At 38.8% G+C, this 27,574-nt stretch overlaps 1 protein-coding gene across 1 annotated transcript in view; it reads right to left on the reverse strand.

Annotated features, from left to right (window-relative positions):
- Positions 1-430: 430 nt before the first annotated feature.
- ND-19 (NADH dehydrogenase [ubiquinone] 1 alpha subcomplex subunit 8) overlaps positions 431-27,574 on the reverse strand; it is a 70,700-nt gene continuing 43,556 nt past the window's right edge. The window contains exon 3 of the mRNA XM_090375261.1: positions 431-824. Within this exon, the coding sequence (XP_090231387.1) occupies positions 605-824 (220 nt within the window). The 3' untranslated portion in view covers positions 431-604. The remainder of the gene's footprint in view (positions 825-27,574) is intronic.

Raw genomic sequence — 27,574 nt, forward strand, 5'->3', positions numbered from 1 at the left:
AATATGAAGAAAAAGAAGAGATTAAATCAAATTCGGGACCAAAAATTTCTCATGCAGCCACCAAAAATTACTTAGTTTAGAGTTTTACATTATATTGAATGGACACCTGATTCAACAGCCAGTGATGCAATGTTTATAAAAAAAGTGGAGTGACTATACTGTAAAATGTCACATTTCATCATCTAAACAGATAAAAATTACTGATTTTATGTAAATGAGTAAATGAATTTACAAGTACTGTATATGTTTTAAGCCAAAATATAATTCTTTAGGTACATATGTACACTTCTTTTTATGATTCTTCACTTTAACTGGCTTTTTTCAATGACCAGCTACTACCAGTCTTAATTATGTCAGATAAGGAGGCTTATAGCATGTATTGAAAAATATTTTTTTCACTTAAATATTCAATAGTTTAGAACAAAACATATGAGTGCAACCAGAACACTATTTTTATTCTACAGCATCTGAAATCTGTACAATACACATTTCAATTGTTACACCTATTTATCAATTGTCGCATTTATATTACACTCCTAACTGACAACAATGAAGAAGGAAAATGCAACTTAGATTCTATTTTTCAAACATAATAAAATTCTGTTTAATTAAAGAAATAAAATCGTGATCCATATTTTGCAGCTTCACGGGGATAATCATCAGGCAATTCAGGAACTGGTTCATACTGCTTATGTGGAATGGGTTCTGGCTTAGAACGATCGGTATGATGAAGACGAGGCCTTGTAAAGTAGCCAATTGGAGGTCGCTCCATATCAAGTTTATCTATCATGCAGTGATCATATGCAGCTTGTGTTTTTCTACACCTAAGAGACAAGAAATAATTATACACTTTATTTCATTTTAAATAAATTTAATTTCTTTATTTTTTTTTTATTTTTTTTTTATTTCCATATCATGATATGGTTGCATACCATATTATGATATGGAAATTAAAAAAATTAAATAAAGGAATTAAATTTATTTAAAATGAAACATATGATCAGATTTTTAAATGATATTCATCAAATTAAAGGAGCTTGCAAAAATGCAAAACAAAAATAATTACTTCATCTGAAAACTTATTTGTGGTCTGTACTAAATCACTGAATGAAGAACACTGTATATATCAGTTGGTGACCCCTGATATATACTAGGTTTGGTGTCGTCTTTCGATATGTTGCTACCTCTATGTAGATCTTCATATTTCTGACTACCATTTACATTTTTCCTGGAGTGTTTCTGACTTGTTTTCATAACTCTTTGAAGATCATCATGTTTGTTGTATAATAATTAATAAATGTCAGAGTAACAGGGCTCAATAAGTTCTACGTTATATATATCAGTTATCAAAAGAATGAGAGGAATTACCTCAATATTGATTGACTTATAGAACACTTTCATGCTAGCACTCTTTGTTATTCAAATAAACATAAAAACTAACTTAAATGAATTCTCCACACCCAAAGAAACATCAATGATCTAATGCACCAAAACTGACCACAAAATATATCAAACCACCAACAAATATCCACCAGCAAAAAAGACATTTTGTCCATTAATAAAAATGAATGTGAAAATTATATAAGTTTTTTACTTTCCTGGAGCTGACTAGGCTTCAGTAAAGTAAAAAATTTTATACCATTTTCACATTTCTTTTTATTAATGAACAAAATCACAGTGGCAGTGATTACAGTGTGCTGAAGTGGGATTTACTCAAAGAGGTAACTACCATCAAGGGTAAAGGGAAGGGTTTTTGCTTTCGTAAAGGTGACTACGGTAGTCTGAGACAGTATTTAAATTCTATACGGTGGAACCAACTGATGATGTTACCATCAGTTCTATCCAGTTCTATTCTGCATGGGATCTATCCAGTTATATTAAAGGAAGTAAGCAAACCCTTAGCCATAATTCAAAATGGGAAGCATTAAAGAATTAATCTTGGAAGCTACTAGGCTTTTTATACCAACAAAGAAATACTGTTCAAGATTTAGGCCTAAATGGATGTCAGATTAACTAATTAGACATGTGACAGAGAAGAAAAATGCATGGGATACATATAAATTAACATGTGACACAGAAGCCTATGATAGATATAAGCTGGTCTGTAACCAACTTACAAATGCGGTTAGGGAGGCGACGGCAGATTACCAGAAATGTTTGGCAAAGGAAGCAAAGAAAAATAGCAAAGAGTTCTTTACTCATGTAAACTCTAAAAGGAAGGGGATGAATCAGATTGGTCCACTTGATATCGATGGTTCAACTGTTGATGATCCTGCTCAGGAAGCTAACAAGCTAAATGAATATTTTGCATCAACATTCACACATGAGGAGTTATTCAGGGAGGGAAATGCCAAAGGTGTATTCAACTCTGGCAGTAAGCTAGATAATCTGGTAATAACTGAGAGTAAAGTGGAGGAGAAATTGTTGAAGATAAATACAAGAAAGGCACCTGAGGTGGATGGGATCTATCCAGTTATATTAAAGGAAGTAAGCAAACCCTTAGCCATAATTATGAGAGCTTCCCTGGACTCAGGGGAGGTACCCATGGACTGGAGATGTGCAAATGTGACCCCAATCCACAAAGGAGGATCAAAGGGAGACAGGTAATTACAGACCTGTTAGTTTAACTTCTGTTCCAGAGAAATTAATGGAGGCACTGGTTAAAGAAGCATTGCAGGATCATCTAGACAAGACTTCAGTTACTGCTCGGACACAGCATGAGTTTGCTAAGGATAAATCTTGTCTGACTAATTTGATTGGATATTATGTAGTCACAAAGGAACTGGATGCAAAGAATAACTTTGATATCATATATTTGGATCTTAGAAAAAGCCTTTGATACTGTTGCACATTAGCATTAACAGAGGAATTTGATGCAAGAAAGCAAGGTTATGCAGCATCAGCCAAAAAAAAAAAAAAATAAATAAAAAATAACCACTTCCACTTCACCCCTCTGTTCATTCGAAATACCTGTCCAGCTGAGCCTTAAACCTAGTTAGGCTATCAACTTCCACGACAAGGGATGGAAGTCTGTTCCACCAACCAACCAACCACCAACCACATGGAAGACTGCTACACAAATTGTAGCAGTCTTCCATGTGGTTGGTGGTGACATTGAAGGTAAATTGCTGCTATAGATAAAGGGATGGTTGAGTGGGAGAAGACAGAGAGTGGTAATCAATGGACACTGCTCTTCGTGGACTAATGTTATTAGTGGAGTCCTGAAGGGTTCAGTGTTGGGTCCATTGTTGTTTTCTGTATTTATAAATGATATTGATGATGTTATATCAGGCTTAATGTCCAAGTTTGCAGACGATACGAAGGTTGGCAGGGTTGTTAATGACACTAATGACAGTACACTGCTGCAACAGGATCTAGAAAAGTTGAGCGGATGGGCTGAGAGGTGGCAAATGAAGTTTAACATTGACAAATGTAAAGTACTACATATGGGAAGCAGTAATCCCAGAGTAACTGTATCAACTCTGTGGTACCACACTGACAGTGGTAGAGAATGAAAAGGACCTGGGGGTAATTGTGCAGACAGATATGAAGTTTTCTGAGCAGTGCAGATGGTCTGCAAGAGTAGCTCATGGTGTCTTGTCAATGATATACAGGAATTTTTCTAGCAGGGATAAGGAGGTGATTATCCCCTTGTATAAGGCAATGGTCAGACCACACCTTTAGCACTGTATACAGGTCTGGAGGCCTCATTTTAAGAAGGATGTAGAGATGTTGGAACAAGTACAGAGAAGGGCAACAAGATTAGTGAATGGAACAAAGGGTTGCTCTTATGAAGAAAGGCTTAAATTTTGCAAATTACAGAATCTGGAGACTAGGCACCTGCGAGGTGATCTGATTGAGGTGTATAAAGCCTTGAATGGTTTGAGCATGCTCAATGTTGATGGGATTCTTCCTCTGGCTCAGAATAATCGCCTGAGAGGGCATAAATTCAAATTGAGGAAAGACGGTTGTAGGATAGATGTGTGGAAGTTTGCCTTTAGCCAGCAGGTGGTTGATTGCTGGAACAAACTTCCATCTGTCATTGTAGAAGTTGATAGCTTAAATAGATTCAAGGCAGAACTTTACAAACATTTGGAGCGAGTGATGGGTGAAATAAGGGTTTTTTTTTTTTTCTTCTTTTGGCTGATGCTATATAAGCATGCTTTCTTGCATCACGTGCCTTTGGTAATGCTAAAATTACTTCTTTTGCTCATGGATATTTGTTGGTGGTTTGATGTATTTTAGGGTCGGGTTTGGAGTTCCTAGACCTTTGATTCCAAGTGCGTTAAATCATTCATGTTGCTTCGGGCATGGAGAATTCATATAAGTTAGTTTTTATATTCATTTGAATAATGGACAGTGCTAGCATTGAAGCATTCTACAAGTCAATATTGAGGTAATTCCTTTCGTTCTTTTTTTAACTGCTGTATAATAATGTAAATTAACATTTATTTTCCTCTGTATTATGTCCTATTCAAATTAATCACAGTTTTACCTTGTGAAATTAATAATGCTGAAACTACAGCTCATTAAGTTTACAGGTAACCAGTGGCGGTTTTAGGGTTTTCTAATGGAGGGAGATAAAACAGTGTTCCAGAGAATCATTGAACTTTAAACATTATGTAGCAGTAAAAAAAATCTACATTATTTTGGACATAGTGGTTGGGGGGGGGGGAAATAGGACCACCACTGGTAACCTCCCACTGTTACCATATGGGAAATAAAAATTAACCGACCAATAAAATAAATAATAACATATTGAACATGAAAGCCCACTTTCACTGTGGGTCCCATGCCCCAAGAAATCTGCAAGGTTAGTTTAATACTGCTGCCTATATTATACAAGAAAACTATAGAATTATGTCCTGCAGACAATCAAATAAAAAAAAAAGCTAAAATAAGAGAAAACAAAAATAACCTGAAAGATTAAGAGAACCAAACATAAAGGCACAATTTCTTCAGGGGGAACACCCACACCTAGATTCCAAAAGGTCATATTTACATAATGAACTTTGAAAAGCAGCCAAGTATTTACAGATGCCCCCCATACAGGTCACATAGAAGCATTATTAATTTCTCGTGGTAGAAGAGCAATTTGAATATCTGAATTTATGCATATATGGTTCCATCCTCTTATTCTTAACTTGTTTTTCTTATTGTACTGTCAACCTTATAATTTTCATGCTGTATAAATGGGAAATGAAATTTACTGTTTTTTAATATATTTTATTGCTATAATTATTCTGTTTTTTTCCAATTGCTTGCTTTATATATGACCTTAGTTTTGCCAAAGAGCACATTTCAGGAATGTATTCCCCACAGTTGGCGAGAGAGTCCTGTATTTCAAAAGTCACAGACTATTTTTAGCATTTGTTTTAACACTGATGCTAAGAATGAGATAACATTATCATTTGTAGTATAAGTGCACAGGCTTTTGAATCACTTTGTACAAAATACAATTAGAGTTCATCATTTGAAGCAAATTCCTGAAGATACCTACAAAAAGCAAATCTGTGAACAACAAAATTAAAGGCCTAGAGAAAATGAAATTAGGTTCTCAACCTGCAACATTTTATTATATTTTAATTCTGTTAGTTCTGCTAATTTTTACAAGCATTAGAGTGACTCGGTTACTCTAATGCTTGTAAAAATAAGATAATCTTGTTTATTAAGACACATACACAAAAAAAACCAGCATTTTAAATAATTGCAACAAGTGCTTCATATTTCTGTTCATCATTTTAACCAAAAGAAAAATGAATATGAACCCTAAAAATAGTAGACTATTCGACTAAAATTAGTTGAGCTATAAAAAAAATTATGTACATTAAACCTATGTTATAATACTCCTGTTTATAGAGCTATCACATATTTAATACTCTTTTCTTTTGGTCACATGGTTAATCCTATGAACTCCCGTGCACTTTTTTAACATACCTAACAGCCCCATTTAAAATACTATCTTACTACTATTTTTCATTAGTTTTTTTTTTTTTTTTTTTTGTTGTTGTTGTTTAAGGAATAAAAAAGTAAAGTTGCTTTTGATGGAATAAAGTCAGATATTACCCTCCTTCCTCTTGAGTTTTGATTTTGGAAAAGGGATAATAAGACATTAAATTCTAGGAACAATTAATGGTGCAGTTTACTTGGAGGAAATTGTTTCCATTGTTTATTTAATATTTAGCTCAAAGCTTTGAAAGTAGAAAGGCAGATCTTTATAACTCAGTATCTTCCCATTTGTTTGTGCATGCAATATTTCTCCACAGCTTTTTTTTTTATATTCAACTTTGTTTGTCCGCTTTACTTACTAAAACAGAAAGCATTGTCATGTGTGTGTTCAACATGACATCACTAAATACCATTAATGACAGCATTATTATTATTATATTAATACAATTTATCATGTTTTATCAAATATATCATATACTGATGATATATTTAATTTAATTTAATAAAATCTTTTTTTTTTTTTTTTCATACTTGTTAATAGCATGCTAAAAAAAGTTGAAGGTACAAGCACAGTACATTAAGTGTGCAGGTTTTCAATTAACATATAAACAACTCCTTTATAAACGCCGAAAAAAAAAAGCAATTATTGAATATGAAATAATTGAATATTCAAAAAAAAATAGGCCATAAAAGGAGCAGAGTCCTATTATAGTGTTCTTTTGTTTAGTCTCCTAAAAACCACCATAACAGGAGTTTATTGTATACATATTTGTAAACAGATATTAAACACTGTTCAGCTGCCTTGATTTTTTTGTTATTTCAAGTCACACCAATGTATTGCTTTTTCTAACTTATTGATATCTAAGATTATCATTAATGCACTTTCCCAAACAGTTTTCTTCTGTATTACTGCATTCTCTAAACAATGTTTTGACGTTAAAAACGTTTTTATTGGCGTTATTCCAAAAATTTTGTAACGAAAAACTCTCATGCGAAAAGCATTATGGAAGTAATGTAATCTTCGGCTTCCGTCAGAAGCGAATTATTGTAACTTATATTTTTGGAATCATACATGTATGATGGCAACAACAATTTATCTTTTACTGGACCAAATTTAATGAAATTTTGCATGGAGCTTCATCTTAGCTCTATACTAGAGGAAAAAACTTTCAAACCTCAGAAAATTGCAGTAGTTTTTCCAGGATAGCAGAAAATGTAAACATGTGATCAAGGAAATTTTCTTATATAATAAACAGGATAATGTAGACATATAGCATACCGCTGGAAAGATAAGGAATTTAGAAACACAAATATTAAGGTTTTAAGATACAAAAAAACTTTTGGAAACTGAGAAATGCATTAATTTGAATATGCATTAATTCGAAAATGCATCTGGTTTCAAACCACCTGGTGTTTTCAGATTGAATGTAATTTTTTTTTTTACAATTAAACTTGACGCTGGAAAAGAGTTGTGCACATTTATGAAAACATTCTTCAACTTGGACAAGTCATCAGATCTTTCAATAAATACTACACATAATGAAACAACTATAGATGGTGTATTTAGTCGTGAACTAAAATCTCTTCAATGTAAAAATTATATATCCACTTTAGTCATCACAGACCAATACTTTCAGCAACCGACGATATGTAATTATTATTAATAAAATAAAAACATTGTTATATTATTATCCATGAATTTTATTAACACTGTATCTGAAAATTAAAACATTTTTAACACCTACTAATGACTCTTAAATGTAAAACATGTTAAACATGCTAGTGGCAGGACATATTATGTACCTGGTACAGAATTTTTTAAATGTTTTTGAATTGGCTACTGCTTGGTTGGTAGTACTATAGTCAGGAATTTATTCTATTTGTGGAGGAAGTGTCAAAATATAAAACAGAAGTAGTTAAAGAATTATCTTTGCATAACTGTGATACATTTCAGTTAAATGAAAAAGATCAAAAATAAGAGGAAAGAAATATAACGAAGTTCTGTTATAAGATTTTTGCATATGCCAGTCTGAAATAAAATCAATAAAGTCAACCAAAATAATGCATTAAATTAATGGGAATAATTTAATAAGTAATGATGCAAGTAACAAAGAAACAAACATCAGTGAAAAACCAAGAAAGGAAGGCTGCTGTTTCTGAATAAAATTTAGCATTAGCATTAGCATTAGTAGAGGCATTTGATGCAAGAAAGCAAGCTTGTGCAGCATCAGCCAAAAAAAAAAAAAAAAAAACCACTTCCACTTCACCCCTCCGTTCGTTCAAAATACCTGTCCAGCTGAGCCTTAAACTTATTTAGGCTATCAACCTCCACCACAAGGGATGGAAGTCTGTTCCACCAACCAACCACCCGCTGGCTAAAGGCAAATTTCCGCACGTCTATCCTACATCTGTCTTTCCTCAATTTGAATTTATGCCCTCTCAGGTGATTATTCTGAGCTAGAGGAAGAATCCCATCAGCATTGAGCATGCTTAAACCATTCAAGGCTTTATACACCTCTATCAGATCACCTCGCTGGTGCCTAGTCTCCAGACACTGTAATTTGCAAAACTTAAGCCGTTCTTCGTAAGAGCACCCCTTTGTTCCATTCACTAATCTTGTTGCCCTTCTCTGTACTCGTTCCAGCAGCTCTACATCCTTCTTGAAATGAGGCCTCCAGACCTGTATACAGTACTCTAGGTGTGGCCTGACCATCGCCTTATACAATGGAATAATCACCTCCTTATCCCTGCTGGAAAAATTCCTGTATATCATTGACAATACTCCATGAGCTACTCTTGCAGCCCGTCTGCACTGTCAGAGAACTTCATATCTGCCTGCACAACCACCCCCAAGTCCCTTTCATTCTCTACCACTGTCAGTGTTGTACCACAGAGTTGATACGTTGCTCTGGGGTTGCTGTTTCCCATGTGTAGTACTTTACATTTGTCAATGTTAAACTTCATTTGCCACCTCTCAGCCCATCTGCTCAACCTTTCCAGATCCTGTTGCAGCAGCATAGTGTCAGTAGTGTCCTTGACAACCCTGCCAACCTTTGTATCGTCTGCAAACTTGGACATTAATCCCGATATACCATCATCAATATCATTTATAAATACAGAAAACAATAATGAACCCAACACTGAGCCCTGAGGGACTCCACTAATAACATCAGTCCACGATGAGCAGTGTCCATTGATTACCACTCTCTGTCTTCTCCCCCTCAACCACCCCTTTATCCATAGCAGTAATTTGCCTCCAATGTCACACTGCTCCAATTTGTGTAGCAGTCTTCCATGTGCAACAGTATCAAAAGCCTTTCTAAGATCCAAGTATATAATATCAAAGTTATTCCCTGCATCCAGTTCTTTTGTGACTGCATCATAGTATCCAATCAAGTTGGTCAGGCAAGACTTCCCCTTAACAAAACCATGCTGTGTCTGAGCTATAACTGAAGTCGTGTCTAAATGATCCTGCAGTGCTTCTTTAACCAGTGCCTCCATTAATTTTCCTGGAACAGAAGTTAAGCTCACAGGTCTATAATTACTTGTGTCAGCCTTTGATCCTCCTTTGTGAATTGGGGTCACATTTGCACATTTCCAGTCTATGGGTACCTCCCCTGAGTCCAAGGAAGCTCTCATAATTATGGCTAAGGGTTTGCTTACTTCCTTTGCTGCCTCCTTTAATATAACTGGATAGATCCCATCCACCCCGGGTGCCTTTCTTGTGTTTATCTTCAACAGTTTCTCCTCCACTTTACTCCCAGTTATTTCAAGATTCTGTAACTTACTGCTAGAGTTGAATACACCTCTGGCATTCCCCTCGCTGAATAACTCCTCATGTGTGAATGTCGATGCAAAATATTCATTTAGTTTGTTAGCTACCTGAGCAGGATCATCAACACTTGACCCATCAATATCAAGAGGACCAATCTGATTCATCCCTTTCCTTCTAGAGTTTACATAAGTAAAGAACTCTTTGCTGTTTTTCTTTGCATCCCTTGCCAAGGATTTCTCATAATCTGCCTTCGCCTGCCTAACCTCCTTTGTAACTTGGTTGCATATCAACTTGTATCTATCATAGGCTTCTGTGTCATGTGTTAATTTGTAAGTATCCCATGCATTTTTCTTCTCTGCCATATGCCTCATTAGTTCATCTGACATCCATTTTGGCCTAAACCTTGAACAATATTTCTTAGTTGGTATGTAAAGCCTAGTAGCTTCCAAGATAAGTTCTTTGAATGCTTCCCATTTTGAATTTGCTGTTGGTAACATCATCAGTTGGTCCCACTGTATAGAATTTAAATACTGTCTCAGTCCATCGTAGTCGCCTTTACGGAAGCAATAACCCTTCCCTTTACCCCTAATGGTAGTTACCTCTTTGAGTAAATCCCACTTCAGCACACTGTGATCACTGCCACCTAGTGGTTCATTTATCTGCAGATTCTTAATGCATGAAGAATCACTGCTGATAATCAAATCAAGAGTATTGCTCCCTCTAGTTGCCTCCCGAACATGCTGATGTAGAAAACAATCATCCAATAAATCCACAAAAGCCCTGCTAGTGTGTGAGTATCCAGCCCCCAAATTCCAGTCAATATCTGGGAAATTAAAATCTCCCATTATAAGACCCTCTGATTTACTGGCCCACTCTATTTCCCTGTACAGTTCCTTATTATACTCATCAGAGTCATTAGGCCTATAGCACACTCCTACTCTCAATTTTGATCTCCCAGTGCTTATGTCACACAAAAACTGACTCAACACTGCACTGTCCAGCGATGTCGACTGGCTTCACTTCCTTGGTTTTTATGTGTTTCTTAACTAATAGCATAACACCTCCCCCCTTCCTATCCTGTATATATATTTGTATTAAGTATCCTGTATATTTGTATTAAATCAATTGAATGCAATGAACTTGTGTGCTTGTCATGAACTTTCATAAGTAGGCAATGCAATCTGTCATCCTTTTATTATGTTTAATGATTACAAAAAATTATCTTTTTAATGTGTTAGAAAGGCTGTATTTTTTATGTGAAAAAAGATATGGCCTTTCATGAAAATCACGTAAGCACACAGTAGTAAATATTTATGCAGATTAAATTGCCCGGTGGCAGCTAACATGTCCGCGATCTGTAAATTTAGATATTATTATTATTGTTGCTCTTATATTATTTCTCCACTCTGTAATGGGTACTGCTACCAAGTACACAGGGTGGTTGTAATGTCTGGTGTTACTGTTGGTCGAGGAAATCTGACTATCCTACAGGTGTTCAGGATTGCGACTTTCTCGAGTTTCTTGTAGGTGTTCTCTCGGAGACCTATTACTGCTAGGCTGCTATGTAGAGTCTTTGGTACCATACCGATGGTTGACATGATGATCAGGAAGGTTGATACTTCTTGCATATGCCACATCTCCTTGATCTCATGTCTCAAGTTCGTGTACTTCCTAATTTTTTCCTAATGGGTTTTCTGGACATTGCTAGTGTTGCGGCATCTGGTGGGTGAGGGTGTACAGGATCTGTCAATCAGGTACGTAGCCTTTTACATCTTGTCCACAAGGGTTATGTCCGGTCTGTTGTGTGGGATGGTCTTATCCGTTATTATGGCACAGTCTCAGTACAGCTTGTGGATTCGGGTCTCTAGTACTGCTTGGGGTTCATACTTTTAGTCCGGTACACTTTCTTTGGTCAACTGGTATTTCCTCGCTAGCTTCTGATGTATTATCCTGGCTACCTGGTCGTGTCTATGAGTGTACTCAGTCTGGGTTATCACCTTGCACCCCCCGCTGTGATGTGTTGGATCGTTTCTGAGGCCAGGTGGCATCGTCAACATGTGTCATCTGACATTCCGGGCTCCTTTGCCTTGTATTTTCTATAGTTTCTGGTGTTGATTACCTGGTCTTGGATGGCCAGCAGGAATCCTTCAGTCTCAGGGAACAGTTTCCCACTTGTGAGCCATGCATTGGAAGCGATGTTGTCAATGTGATCTTGATGGAGGTCATTGTAGTGTCTTCTTTGCCCATCTTTCTAACTTTGTTTCTTGTACCGTCTGGGCGGGAGGGGGTTCCTCGATTAGGTTGAGTAGGGTATACCACTTATCTATCTTCCTTATGGCCTGGTGGAGTGGTGCTGTGTTGTTCTCGAAGTAATCCTTCAGGTTAACTGTCGCTGTTTTCTGTTGCTCTATCAGGTCTATCAGGCCCCTTCCTCCCTCCTTACGAGGTATTGTTAGTCTCTCCACTGCTGACTTTGGGTGGTGTTGGCGACTCTTGGTCATCATTGTTCTTGTCTTTCGCATGATATCTTCTAGCTCGGTGTTAATCCAATCTATGACCCCGAATGTGTATGTTAGTACTGGACCTGCATAGGTGTTTATGGCTTTAACTGTGTTCCCGCCGTTCAATTTTGATTTCAGCAGGCTGAGTCTGATGATATTTTTCAGTCAGGCACTTCTTGATTTCCTTGTGTTTTAACTGCTCAGCCTGCATTATCTCTAGGTATTTGTAGGTCTCTCCTTCTGTCATAGCTTCGATCTCTTTACCAATCAGCAGCTGGTAGTTTCGACCAACTAATTTTCCCTGGTGCATTGTGTGGATCTTGCATTTGTCTAGACCAAATTCCATCCTGATGTCCTTGCTGAATTCTTTGGTGATCCGGAGTAGTTGCTGGAGTTGCTTCTCGGTTGCCACGTAGAGCTTGATGTCGTCCACGTACATCAGGTGGGTGAGGGTGTACAGGTTCTTTCTTCCTTCTTTGAGGTTATATCCATACTTGCTGCCATCGAGCATGGTGGATAGTGGGTTGAGTGCTAGACAGGACCATAGTGGGCTCAGAGCATCTCCCTGAAAGATTTCTCTTCTAATGGGGATTGGCCTGGTTGTGATGTTCTCAACCTTAATGGTGGTACTCCATTTCGCCATTGTTGCTCCTAGGAAGTTTGTCACTATCGAATTGACCTTGTAGATCTTCAGGGTCTCTATTAGCCAGTTATGAGGTACGGAGTCGAAGGCCTTGCGGTAATCGATGTAGGCCGTGTATAGGTTGTAGTGCTTCTTGAAGGCTTGCTCCATAACTGCGGCATCTATGGTTAATTGCTCCTTGCATCCTTTGCTCCTCCATTTGCATCCTTTCTGCTGTTCGGCCATTATGTTCTGACTCTCTAAGTGGTCTGATATCTTTTTGGTTATGCAGCTGGTCAGGATCTTGTACATCGTTGGGAGGCATGTGATTGGCCTGTATTTCACCGGGTTTCTTGTATCTTCATCTTTAGGCTTCAGATATGTGACTCCTTCAGTGAGAAACTTCGGGATTGTCTCCGGGTGCTTTATCATTCAAGTGAACTGCTCTGCTAGGTCTTGTGTGTGTAGGTGAGCTTCTTGTACCAGTAGTTGTGAATGTTATCAATTCCTGGGGTTCGCCAGTTGTGGGTGTTCCTGATCGACTGTTTTACTTCTTCTTCTCAAATCTCCCACTCTCTCATCTCTTGTATGCCCTTCGTTTTCTTCCATTCTACTTCTATCCAGGGTGCTTACTTCACTGCTCCAGATATTTCCCCAGAACTCTTCGATCGTCTTCTTCTCGGGTGGTCCGTTTCCTGCTTTCTCATCTTCACCCAGTTTCCTGTAAAAGGCTCTTTGGTCCTCATCGAAGATTCGGTTGTTTATTTTCCTCTGGGAGCTCTCTTTGTATCGGTGTAGTCTCTTGCTGAGTGCGAGGAGGTTCTGCTTCAGTGTGTCCAAGTATTCTCCTATTCTCTGATTTCTGGTCTCATGTTTGCTGTGGATGCTGTCTATAATAATAATATTATTATTATTATTATTATTAGCTATATGGTGCAAGGAAGCCTGAGACTTATACTGCACCAGCCAAAAAAAAATTCCCAAGTTACCCTGAGAGAGAAAGAGTGTCAAAAGTAGAAGGGCATCACCAAGAAAGAGAAGAATGATGATATCCAGCTCAGGACTCTGGGTGTGCCAAGCCTATACTCACCAGATGTGAGCCCCTGGGATATGGGCAGTTTTAAATTTTGTAACTGTACTCAAAGAAAACAAGAGAAGACACTATTTGATTCAGACTGTGTTTTCATCTCCTGAAAAAGGCCTCTGAGGTTGGGAAAATTCATATTTTAGTATTAAATCAGCTCACACCAACCATAAGAATAAGCATTTACTGTAACTAGAATATTTATTTACATATTAAAATAAAATAAATATTTACAAAAAACTGCTATTATATTAAATATACATGTAAAAACATTAAAACTGTGATAAAATCCTTGAGATAAAATACACTAAAATAAACCGGATTAAAAGCGATAAAAACGATAAAAATCTCTGGAGCTTTCGGAAGCTTGCGCTCCCTTCCTCAGCAGTAACAAAACTTCCTGCAGCACGTCCATATATAACAGGCTCACGGTACCTATACACGTGGTGCAGTCGGCGCATGGTCTGAACTGGAAGCGGAAATAGCTCGGGAACGTGTTAAGCAAAACCGTTCATCCGTACTTAGGATAATAGTTTCAAACAGAGGATGCATACGCATACCTCTGTCCCCAGAGGATGCGGTTATCATGGATCGAGCGCATGGGTTCTGGAACCGTAAATGGCTCGAGAGCCTACGAATCTGTTCATCCGACCACAATATTATGAATAGGGACAGAGGTATGCGTATGCATCCTCTGTTTGAAACTATTATCCTAAGTACGGATGAACGGTTTTGCTTAACACGTTCCCGAGCTATTTCCGCTTCCAGTTCAGACCATGCGCCGACTGCACCACGTGTATAGGTACCGTGAGCCTGTTATATATGGACGTGCTGCAGGAAGTTTTGTTACTGCTGAGGAAGGGAGCGCAAGCTTCCGAAAGCTCCACAGATTTTTTATATCGCTTTTAATCCGGTTTATTTTAGTGTATTTTATCTCAAGGATTTTATCACAGTTTTAATGTTTTTACATGTATATTTAATATAATAGCAGTTTTTTGTAAATATTTATTTTATTTTAATATGTAAATAAATATTCTAGTTACAGTAAATGCTTATTCTTATGGTTGGTGTGAGCTGATTTAATACTAAAAAATGTGTTTTCATCTATTCTTCACCAATTGTGATTAATCCTTTTGTGATATACACATAAATACAATTTCAGTGTGTGGGCAGTGTGTGTTTTGTGGGGGGGGGTATGAGGTATGGCAATACAGTTCCCAGACTTGTGCAATAAAAAGAACACAAAGTAAAGGAGTTCAAAAATGGTTTTATTTTTATTGAAAGTAAGCACTACCTGATTGAATGCACTTATCACACTTTTCTAAAAGTTTCTGAAAAGAGTTAGCAAAGGCATCCAAATAGATAACATTCAGTTCAGGAGTTACGTTTTTCTTTATGTCCTTAATATCCTGAAATCTCTTTGCTTTGAGGGTAGTTTTCATTTTGATTGATAGGAAGAGGTTTGCTAGTGCTAGATCGGGAGAGTAGGGTAGATGGGCAATTTGTACAATGCCATGTTTCATGAGAATATCTTCATAGAAAGTTTGGAATGGGAGGGGGAGGACTGAAGGGCAACAAGAACCAGCTGGCTGCCTTCCTCTCAAAATTTTAGCCTCGATGGCAAATGTGCTTTGATGGCCTTTGAATCACCTGTATGTAAAATGCATCATTGACTCTAGCCCCCCCCCTTCTTCAGCTATAAATTCCTTGTGAATCACACCCTGTTTGTTGAAAAACACAATTAGAATCATCTTCATCCTAGACTTATGTAAATGACTCTTTTTTGGGCCTTGGTAATGATTTAAGTCCACTGCATGCACTCACACTTTGTCCCTGGGTCATACTGAAACACCCAGTACTGTCTTGACAAGTCTGATGATGTCTTTGCATGATGACACTTTTCGCTGCTTCTGCCCATCCATGAGTTTGTGCAGCATAAATTTTGCACAGAGTTTCCTTTTCCTAAATCTTCATGCATAATTAGACAAATTATTCTTATTCTCCTCATTCATACCCAACTAATCAGCCATCATTCTAAGGATCAAATGACAAATCGCTTGCCACAATTTCCCAAACCTTCGCAACACCGTCCTCATTTCAATAGATCAATGGATGTCCACTTCTTCGGATATCAAGGACATCCTCACGTTCATCTCTGAATCACTCATATCATTAGCATTAGTACAATTTTACTAGTACATCCTCTACTAGTACATCCAGTATTAGTAGAGGCACATGATGCAAAAAAAAAAAAAAAAAACACTTCCCATTTCACCCATCCATTCGATCCAAAAATCTGTTCAGTTCTTCCTTGAATTTATTTAGGCTATCAACTTCCACAATGACAGATAGAAGTTTGTTCCAGCAATCAACCACAGGCTGGCTAAAGGCAAATTTATGCACTTCAATTCTACAACTCTTTCCTCAATTTGAATTTATGCCCCCTCGGGTGCATAATCTCAGCAAGAGGAAGGATCCCATTAGCATTGAGCATGCTCAAACCATTCAACACCTTATACACCTCAATCACGTCACCTTGCAGGTGCCTAGTCTCCAGACATTGCAACTTGCAGAACTTAAGCCTCCCTTGGTAAGAGCAACCTTTTGTTTCCCCCTACCAATCTCGTTGCCTTTCTCTGTACTTGTTTCAGCAGCTCTACATCCTTCCTAAAATAAGGCCTGCAGACATGTATGTAGTACTCAAGGTGTGGCCGGACCACTGCCTTATACAAAGGGTTAATCACCTCTTTTCCCTGTTAGCAAAATTTCTGTATATCATTGACAAGACCCCATGAGCTACTCTGGCAGCCTGTCTGCATTGCTCAGAAAACTTCATATCTGACTCCCACAATTACCCCCAAGGTCTTTTTCATTCTCCACTATCCTAAGTGTAGTACCGCACAGTTGGTACATTACTCTGGGATTACTGTTACCCATCTATACAGTACTTTGCATTTGTCAATGTTAAAATTCAATTACCACTTCTTAATCCATCTGCCCAACTTTTCTAAATCCTGTTGCAGTAGTATACTGTAATTACTGTCATTAATAACTCTGCCAACCGTGTATCAAGTGCAAACTTGGACATTAAGCCTGATATACTTTCATCAATATCATATTATATCATTGATAAATACAGAAAACAACAATGACCCCAACACCAATCTCTGGAGGACTCCACTAATAGCATTAAGTCCAGTGTCCATTGATTTCCACTCTTTGGAAAGTTTTACGGCTGCAGCAAATCGAAAGTTTTTGCTTTTTTATTGACTTAAATTGGCATATTAATTTATTTTTCAGAGTTGCTTTATATTCCTAGTAACAATACTTTAGTTTAAATTGAATTTAGATAGGGATTTTGATACCCTTACCGATACTAAGTTATTACTTAGTATCGGTAAGGGTATCAAATCCACATGTGGACAGGTTTTGCAGCTCTGGCAAACGAAAAGTTTTTAATTATACTTAGCCGCTTTATTGGCTTAATTGTTAGATTAAATTATTTTCTATAAGTAGCTTATAGACCTAGTCAAGCTCCATGGTTTATTTTGAATTTAGACAGCACGATTTGGAAAGTAAATAATACCTCGTGTCCATAGATTAACCATTCGTAACTTGTCGCCATTGTTATAAGATACAACGTTAAGGTTTTAACAGAAAACTAGATACCGAGTATAGTAGTATCAATTAATCAGTAAAATTTATTAATCTTATTAAATTTAATTTTCGGTTGAATTGTACTTTTTTAACTAAATAAATATAGCGACCTGGTTATTACATATGTAACATCAAAAATTAATACATATAAGTTGACAGGGGATAAGAAAGTCATATAACGTAACTTGGAGATAATATTCGATACCAAAATACATATATATAGTTTTATAACTACATTGGGATATATTTTTACGGTTATATTTTGTATTGGAATTTTATTGAACTTGAATTTGAAATCATGTCTCAGACCAGAGCAGCAAAGCAAAAGGCTCAAACTATTGGAAGTGCTGTGGCTCAGGGGAGAACTGAGGGGGGGGGGTTGTCCTCGAGTCACAGTCTATTGAAATGCACTGCTTGTTTGATGTTTGTGGAGCAATCATGAACAGGACATGATATTGCCAATGGAATTAATATTGTCTTTGTGTGTGAACAATGTAAGGAGTGCGAGGAAATCAGGCGCCAACTCGGCACTGTTATGGGCTTATAAAAGAGCTTGAAGGACAAGGTGGATACCCTCGAAGGATTTAAATTGAGGAGCCCATCAAGCTCTCATCTTCCAACATCAATGCCAGAGCTTGCACTTGAACATCACGCAACACAGCGGCAACCCCCAAGGCAGAATGTGCTGGTCCCAAAGGAACTAGTTGTTGTAGGTGACTCTATTGTCAGGGAAACAGCGAACATATTTTGCAAAAAGGATAGATGGAACAAGACCAGGGTATGTCTGCCAGGGGCAAAGGCTGATGACATTGTAGGGCAGATATTATCCTTTAAGGGCACAAAGTGTGATATTGTTGTACATGTTGGCACTAATGATATTAAGAGTAGGAGACTAGCAGAATTACTTAACAAATACAAGACAATGCTGAAAAAAAGCCGTGAGTTAGGGTTGAATTTGAAAGTGTCTGCAATTCTGCCAAGACACGATAGGAGGGAGTATATGATGAGAGCCTTGTCGATTAATTCGGCCCTGGAGAGATTGTGCAAGACTCAAGGGGTAGAATTTTTCTCAGCCTGGTCTGTGCTTGTTAACAGGAATGACTGCTTCTACAGAGATGGGATTCACTTAAATAGAAAGGGTACAAGAATATTTGCTGATGCTATCAGAAAATATTCTTGCACCCTTTCTTCCAAATATTATCGAGGCAGAGTTAGGTGGGTCGGAAAACTGCTAGTTTGGGGGGGGATGCACGGAATAATAGATTAACAGTAGCCACTGGCAGAGGTAAAAGTGATTCTTGCACTACTTCTATTGAAATGCCATTGAGCAGCAGCCTGGAAAGCAAGGCAATAGGAATTTCCACGACTTCTGGGAGTCATAGTGGAACAAGTAAATACATGGGCTATGTTAGGGTAACTAAGAGTAGAAACAGGTGTTTGTTTACTTGCATGTACACCAATGCTAGGAGTATAGTTAATAAATTCGCTGAGCTTGAAGTGCTAGTCAAGACATCAAAGGCAGATATCGTTGGGATATCAGAGACATGGTATCACACAGACATAAGCAGTGCAGAACTGGAATTTGGGGAGTACAATGTGTACAGAAAGGATAGACAGGACAGGAATGGAGTAGGGGTTATGCTGTTAGTTAAGAAACACACAAAATCTAAGGAAGTGCATCCAACTGATGTTGGTGGACAATGCAATGCAATGTTGAGTCTGTTTATTGTGACATAAGCACTGGGAAAGGAAAAATGAGAGTAAGTGTGTGTTATAGGCCTAATGAATCTGATGAGTATAATGAGCAATTGTGCAGAGAAATAGAGTGGGCCAGTATATCAAAGTGTCTTATAATGGTTGATTTTAATTTCCCGGATATTGACTGGAATTTGTGGGTTGGTCACTCACATACTAGCAAGGCTTTTGTGGATTTATTGGATGATTGTTTTCTACAGCAGCATGTTCGGGAGGCAACTAGAGGGAGTAATACTCTTGATCTGATTATCAGTAGTGATTCTTCATGCATCAAGAATCTGCAGATAAAGGAACCACTAGGTGGCAGTGATCACAGTGTGCTGAAGTGGAATTTACTCAAAGAGGTAACCATCAAGGTTAAAGGGAAGGGTTTTTGCTTTCGTAAAGGTGACTATGGTGTTCTAAGACAGTATTTAAATTCTATACAGTGGAACCAACTGATGTGTTACCAATAGCAAATTCAAAATGTGAAGCATTCAAAGAATTAATCTTGGAGGCTACTAGGCTTTTCATGCCAACAAAGAAATATTGTTCAAGATTTAGGCCTAAATGGAAGTCAGATGAACTAATTAGACATGTGACAGAAGAAAAATGCATGAGATACATATAAATTAACATGTGACACAAAAGCCTATGATAGATATAAGCTGGTCTGTAACCAAGTTACAAAGTAGGTTACGCAAGCGAAAGCAGATTACGAGAAATCTTTGGCAAAGGATGCAAAGAAAAACAGCAAAGAGTTCTTTATTTATGTAAACTCTAGAAGGAAGGGGATGAATCAGATTGGTCCACTTGATATCGATGGTTCAACTGTTGATGATCCTGCTCAGGTAGCTAACAAACTAAATGAATATTTGCATGAACATTCACACATGAGGAGTTATTCAGCGAGGGGAATGCCAGAGGTGTATTCAACTCTGGCAGTAAGCTAGATAATATTGTAGTAACTGAGAGTAAAGTGGAGGCGAAATTGTTGAAGGTAAACACAAGAAAGGCACCTGGGGTGGATGGAATCTATCCAGTTATATTAAAGGAGGCAGCAAAGGAAGTAAGCAAACCCTTAGCCATAATTATGATAGCTTCCCTAGACTCAGGAGAGGTATCCATGTACTGGAGATGTGCAAATGTGACCCCAATCCACAAAGGGAGACACAGGTAATTACAGACATGTTAGTTTAACTTCTGTTCCAGGGAAATTAATGGAGGCACTGGTTAAAGAAGCATTGGAGGATCATCTAGACAAGACTTCAGTTATAGTTCAGACACAGCATGGGTTTGTTAAGGGGAAGTCTTGTCTGATTAATTTGATTGGATACTATGATGTAGACACAAAGGAACTGGATGCAAAATAATAACTTTGATATCATATTTGGATCTTAGAAAAGCCTTTGATACTGTTGCACATGGAAGACTACTGCACAAATTGGAGCAGTGTGGCATTGGAGGCAAATTGCTGCTATGGATAAAGGGATGGTTGAGTGGGAGAAGACAGAGGGTGGTAATCAATGGACACTGCTCTTCATGGACTAATGTTATTAGTGGAGTCCCTCAGGGTTCAGTGTTGGGTCCATTGTTGTTTTCTGTATTTAGAAATGATATTGTTGATGGTATATCAGGCTTAATGTCCAAGTTTACAGATGATACGAAGGTTGGCAAGGTTTTTAATGACAGTACACTGCTGCAACAGGATCTAGAAAAGTTGAGCAGATGGGCTGAGAGGTGGCAAATGAAGTTCAACGTTGACAAATTTAAAGTACTGCATATGGGAAGCAGTAATCCCAGAGTAATGTGTCAACTGAGGTACTACACTGACAGTGGTAGAGAATGAAAAGGACCTGAGGGTAATTGTGCAGGCAGATATGAAGTTTTCTGAGCAGTGCAGACAATCTGCAAGAGTAGCTCATGGTGTCTTATCAATGATATACAGGAATTTTTGTAGCAGGGATGAGGAGGTGATTATCCCCTTGTAAAAGGCAATGGTCAGTCTCCACCTTGAGTACTGTATACAGGTCTGGAGGTCTCATTTTAGGAAGGATGTAGAGCTGCTGGAATGAGTACAGAGAAGGGAAACAAGATTAGAGAATGGAACAAAGGGTTGCTCTTACGAAGAAAGGCTTAAGATTTGCAAATTATAGTATCTGGTGACTAGGCACGTGCAAAGTGATCTGATTGAGGTGTATAAGTCCTTGAATGGTTTGAGAAGCTCAATGCTGATGGAATTCTGCTTCTTGCCCAAATTAATCGCCTGAGGGGACATAAATTCAAATTGAGGAAAGGCAGTCATGGAATAGATGTGCAGAAGTTCAGCCAGCATGTGGTTGATTGCTGAAACAAACTTCCATCTGTTGTTGTAGAAGTTTACAGCTTAAATAAATTCAAGCCAGAACTAGACAAACATTTGGAGCAAATAAATGGGTGAAATGGGAAGATGGGTTTTTTTTTTTTTTTTGGCTGATGCTGTATAAGCTTGCTTTCTTGCATCATATGCCTCTACTAATGCTAATATGTTACACTGAAAATGTGTCATGGGCCATCTCAGGCTATGGAAAGTAATATTATATCCTCTTCCAATGATCAGCACCAAGTGCCATCAAAAGTTTTTGCAAATTGCACAAGGAATTTTATGCTAAAATGGCTATAACAAAACAATTTTATGTTCATAAAATAAATTTAATATAGGTTAACATATTCTTTTCTCAGAATCAAAGCCATGAGAAACTCACTAAGTGCCCCTACTTACTTGTGTTAAATTAAAACTAAAAGCAGTAAATACAAGCAGCTAAATGACATTCCTGTCACACCGAAACCCATATCATAATTTCTGGTAATAAAAGTGGAATTTGAACTGTATATATGTACTTTCCAAACTTTACTGACATGATATGCATGTGCCAAAAATAATTCTACACCCCCACCCACATTGGAACTAAAATTTTCTCAACATGGTCTGTGCTTATTTACAAGAGAGACTGTTTTTACAGAGATGGGATACACTTGGTTGGTTGGTTGGTTTTATTGGTGCATTAGCTACTGAGGCTATAATGCGCCAAGACCAAGTCATATATAAAAAATTTTAAACTTTCAGTGACCCAATTACTTAGGTCACTATGTCAAAATATATAACAAATGTATAAAGGATAAATAAATAGAAAATCACAATAAAATGTAAATTTTATATATGAGCAAAAACGTTTATTGATTTTAAAAAGCTAAAAACAGCAGACACATCGTCATTGTCGGATAAAATCTGACTGAGTCTATACGGCTCAGCCGGATGACTAAAAACGGTAAAATATAAATCACGTTCTTGTCTAAAACGTGGACACACGGTTAAAATGTGATGAATAGTTAAAATGGTGCCGCAGTTGTCGCACATAGGACAGTCATCCGCCCTCAGCAGAAAAGCATGTGTAAGATGACTGTGTCCTATGCGGAGACGAGCTAGAACAACTTCCTCTTTGCGGTTCCTGTGCAGACTAGACTGCCAGCGTTGGATTACAGGCTTTATCTGATAGAGCTTGTTTGTGACTTGCTCATGCCAAGATTGTTGCCATTGGGAATGTAATTTAGTTTGTATTAGCTGCCTGTAGTCTGTATAGGGGACTAACAGGCAATAAGTGTTGTGTGGTTCTGGTGATATGGCCGCAGCATCTGCCAGTTCATTTCCCCTGATCCCAATGTGGCTCGGAATCCAGCAGAAACGGATGTCGAATGAATGCTCAAACAGGGAATGTAACGTCTGCTGAATCCGTGTCACAAACGGATGAGGATTATACCTCATCCCTGATAAAGCCTGCAGTGTACTTGAAGAGTCAGTGTATACCATACATCTTTGGTGCTTATGGGTTTTAATGTGGTCCAAGGCTAGCTCAATAGCATACAACTCAGCTGTGTATATGCTGCATTCGTGGGGAATCTTCCCAGAGATAGTACTATCTGGAAAGATAGCAGCAGATCCTACAGACAACTCTGATTTCGAGCCATCGGTAAACACAGGCAAAAAATCAGAGTAATCGGATCGGTGGGCAGCATAGAGTTGCTGGTAGACAGATGATGAGGTCCCAGACTTTACCCATTTCTTAAGGGAAAAGTCACAGGATGGGATATGAGCATGCCAGGGTGGAAGAGTTTCTTTTGGTGTTTTTGCAACCTTGTCTACCGTGATGTTAAACTCTCTGAGTAGCTCTTGGACACGAATACCAAAAGGTCGATTGGCAGTCTGACGGGTATTGTACAAGTTTTCCCAACATGGCTCGAAAACGGGTGTCCACGTAGGATGGTCTGGCAGGGATTTCAACTTTAACACATAGTTTAAAGACAGCTGCTTACGTCGAAGGGGTGATGGTGGTTCATTTACTTCGACGTATAAGCTCTGGACAGGAGATGTTCGAAATGCTCCAGTAGCGATACGGATAGCCTGATGGTGGACAGGGTCCAACCATCGGAGGACACTATCTCTGGCTGAGGAGAATACCTGGGATCCGTAATCTAATTTGGATCGTACAAGTGCACGGTAAAGCCGTAGTAGGGTGCATCGATCTGCTCCCCAACGCATGGAGGAGAGAGAGAGAAGAATATTTAGTCCCCTTGTGCATTTTGTACGAAGTTGACAAATATGTTCGAGAAAGGTCAACTTTTTATCAAACACAAGTCCCAAGAATTTTGTGTCTGACACTGGAACAACATTTTGTCCAAGCCTTAATTCAGGTTCAGGATGAAGATTACGCTTGCGACAAAAGTGTACGCAAACGGTCTTCTCCGGCGAGAACCTGAAGCCATTAGCAAGTGCCCAGGAATTAAGGCGATCAATAGCTTTCTGCAGTTGTCTTTCAATAACCCTCATGTTGCATGACTGACAAAATATGCTAAAGTCATCGACATAGAGGGCACAGTTTACAGTTGGAGGAAGTTGTTCTGTGATGGAATTTACTTTGATGGCAAAAAGCGTGACACTTAATACTGATCCTTGTGGTACTCCCTCCTCTTGGCTGAAGGAACGGGAGAGTGAGGATCCCACACGAACTTGGAAAGATCGATTGACTAAAAAGTTTTTAATAAAAATGGGGATTTCCCCCTAAGACCAAGGCTAAGCAGATCTTTTAAGATGCCAAATCTCCAAGTTGTGTCATACGCTTTCTCCATGTCAAAGAACACCGAAACGAAGTGTTCGCGTTTTAGGAAAGCATCCCGGATGGATGCTTCCAATCTAATAAGATGGTCCAAAGTGGACCGGTTCCTTCGGAAGCCGCACTGGATGTTGGAGAGAAGGTAATTTGATTCTAGATACCATATTAAACGAGAATTAACCATTCTCTCCAGGATTTTGCACAGACAGCTAGTCAGAGCAATAGGACGATAATTGGTGGTGACTTTTGGATCCTTTCCTGGCTTAGGAAAGGCAAGAACGATTGCCTTTCGCCAGGAGTCCGGAAACTGCCCTTCAATAAAGATTCTGTTATACAGAAGGAGCAGACAATCCATAGATTTTGGTGAAAGATGTTTAATCATTTCATAATGGATGTCATCTGGTCCAACAGCACTTGCTTTGGAAAGAGTGAGGGCTCTTTTCAGTTCCTCTATAGTGAATGCCCCGTTGTAGGGATAGAGTCCCTTGGACTTAAAATTAAGTGCTTGTTTTTCCAGTTTATGTTTCAGGACCAGGAACTCTGGGGAATACGAGGATGTTGTGAAGATGTTAGAGAATGTTTCCCCAAGAGCATTGGCTATTGCAGTTGGATCTGCAATAGTGCATCCATTATAATCTAGGACTGAAGAAGGGTGGAATGTATATTTTCCCTTCATTTTCCGGATTTTATCCCAGACTACCTTAGAGTTAGTAGACTGGTTAATAGATGATGTAAAACGGATCCACGATTCCTTTTGACTCTGACGACGGATGTAGCGTGCTTTGGCTCGTGCACGTTTGAAGGCTATAAGGTTGTTCGTGGTAGGATATCGCCGAAATATCCCCCACGCTTTGTTTTGAGCCTTTTTTGCTGTTGTGCATTGTGAATTCCACCAAGGTTTGGGAAATGGTGGAAACCGGGCAGATGTTTTTGGGACAGCATTCACAGCTGCTTGGACAATGATTTCTGTGATGTACTTTACTGCGTCATTGATAGGCTCCCGACTGACTGTACTGAGGTCAAAATTTGCCTGATGTTGGAAGGCAATCCAGTCACTGTGATCAAACTTCCACCGTGGTAACCTAAAAGGAAGACATGGCCTCCCACTGTGTAACAAGATTATCACAGGGAAGTGATCACTTCCGTATGGATTCTCCTCCACTTCCCAAGTGAGTGAAGGGAGTAGAGAAGGGGAGCAGATAGAGAGATCAATGGCAGAAAAAGTACGGGTAGGCATGTGGAAGAAGGTGTTTGTTCCAGTATTTAGAAGGGAAAGGTCATTGTCATTTAGCATATGCTCTATGACTCGTCCCCTTCCATTGATGTTAGCACTACCCCACAGGGTGTTATGTCCATTAAAATCCCCAAGAAGTAAGAAAGAGGGAGGCAACTGCGTTAGAAGATCATCAAGGTCTTCCTGGGAGATGTCAGTCCCAGGTGGCAAATAGATAGAGCAGACCGTTAATAAAAATCCCACCGTAAGGCGAATTGCAACAGCTTCTATGCTAGTTGTAATTAGCAAGGGCTGCACTGGGGTCTGGTTACCCACAAGGATAGCCACTCCCCCATGAGCAGGACCATCCACAATTCTATCCTTACGAAAAATTGTGATGTTATGCATTGTGGGATCATCATTTGCCTTTAGATAAGTCTCCTGCAAGCAAAAGCAAACTGGCTCGTGCTTTTGCAGGAGGGCCTTGATGTCATCAGTATTTCGCCGGAATCCACGACAATTCCATTGTAGGAATTTAGCCATTATTTTGGCTTGGTGGGTACATCAGGCGGCTTCCGAGGTGCTGAGGGCTTACTTTTGTCAGTCTTGGGTTTATCTTTTTTGGGGAAGAATGGATGCTGTCCCGTGTCCATTTCTTCCTCCGCAAAGAGTTCCAAGACTGAATCTTCAGGTACCTCCTTCTGCTCGACATCCATGTTTTCTTGGGTACTAGGGTGGACTTCCCCTTTCTTATTCTTTTCTTTCATAATTACCTTTGTTACTTGTGGAGCATTAGGAGGTACTGATATAGGAGTGGCAGCTGATTGGTTTTTCTGTGCAGGTTTTTGAGAACTTAAAAGAGATAACGCGCGACGGGAGTGAAAGACTCCTTTGGAGGAATGGTCATGTCCATCTGAGTTCCGATGGAATATCTCCCTGCTACCTTCTGGGCATAGGTAGGTTTGTTGGTATTCAGGGGTTTCACCGATTTCCTTGCCTCCTGGTATGATATATTTAGCTCTGCCTTCAGCCGTTGAAGTTCTTTTTCTTCTTTCCACCTCTGGCATGCTCGTGAGTAGGCTGGGTGTTCTCCCTCACAGTTAATACAGGTGAGTTTTGCGGCTGAACATGCTGTTGTTTTGTGGTCCTTTGCACTGCATCGGGCGCATGCAAGGACTCCACGGCAGGCCATTTGAGAATGTCCATACTTCTGGCATTTAAAACACCGTAAAGGGTTCGGAACGTATGGACACATTAGCATTAGTAGAGGCATTTGATGCAAGAAAGCAAGCTTATGCAGCATCAGCCAAAAAAAAAAAAAAAAAAACCACTTCGACTTCACCCCTCTGTTCGTTCAAAATATCTGTCCAGCTGAGCCTTAAACTTATTTAGGCTATCAACTTCCACGACAAGGGTTGGAAGTCTGCTCCACCAACCAACCACTCGCTGGCTAAAGGCAAATTTCCGCACGTCTATCCTACATCTGTCTTTTCTCAATTTGAATTTATGCCCTCTCAGGTGATTATTCTGAGCGAGAGGAAGAATCCCGTCAGCACTGAGCATGCTCAAACCATTCAAGGCTTTATACACCTCTATCAGATCACCTCGCTGGTGCCTAGTCTCCAGACACTGTAATTTGCAAAACTTAAGCCTTTCTTCATAAGAGCACCCCTTTGTTCCATTCACTAATCTTGTTGCCCTTCTCTGTACTCGTTCCAGCAGCTCTACATCCTTCTTGAAATGAGGCCTCCAGACCTGTATACAGTACTCTAGGTGTGGCCTGACCATTGCCTTATCCTGCAGTGCTTCTTTAACTAGTGCCTCCATTAATTTTCCTGGAACAGAAGTTAAACTCACAGGTCTATAACTACGATGGACTGAGACAGTATTTA

This window comes from Mastigoproctus giganteus, chromosome 6 (assembly GCF_048544385.1).
Source record: "Mastigoproctus giganteus isolate SK-2022 chromosome 6, ASM4854438v1, whole genome shotgun sequence".
In the NCBI taxonomy this organism is placed as follows: Eukaryota; Metazoa; Arthropoda; class Arachnida; order Uropygi; family Thelyphonidae; genus Mastigoproctus; species Mastigoproctus giganteus.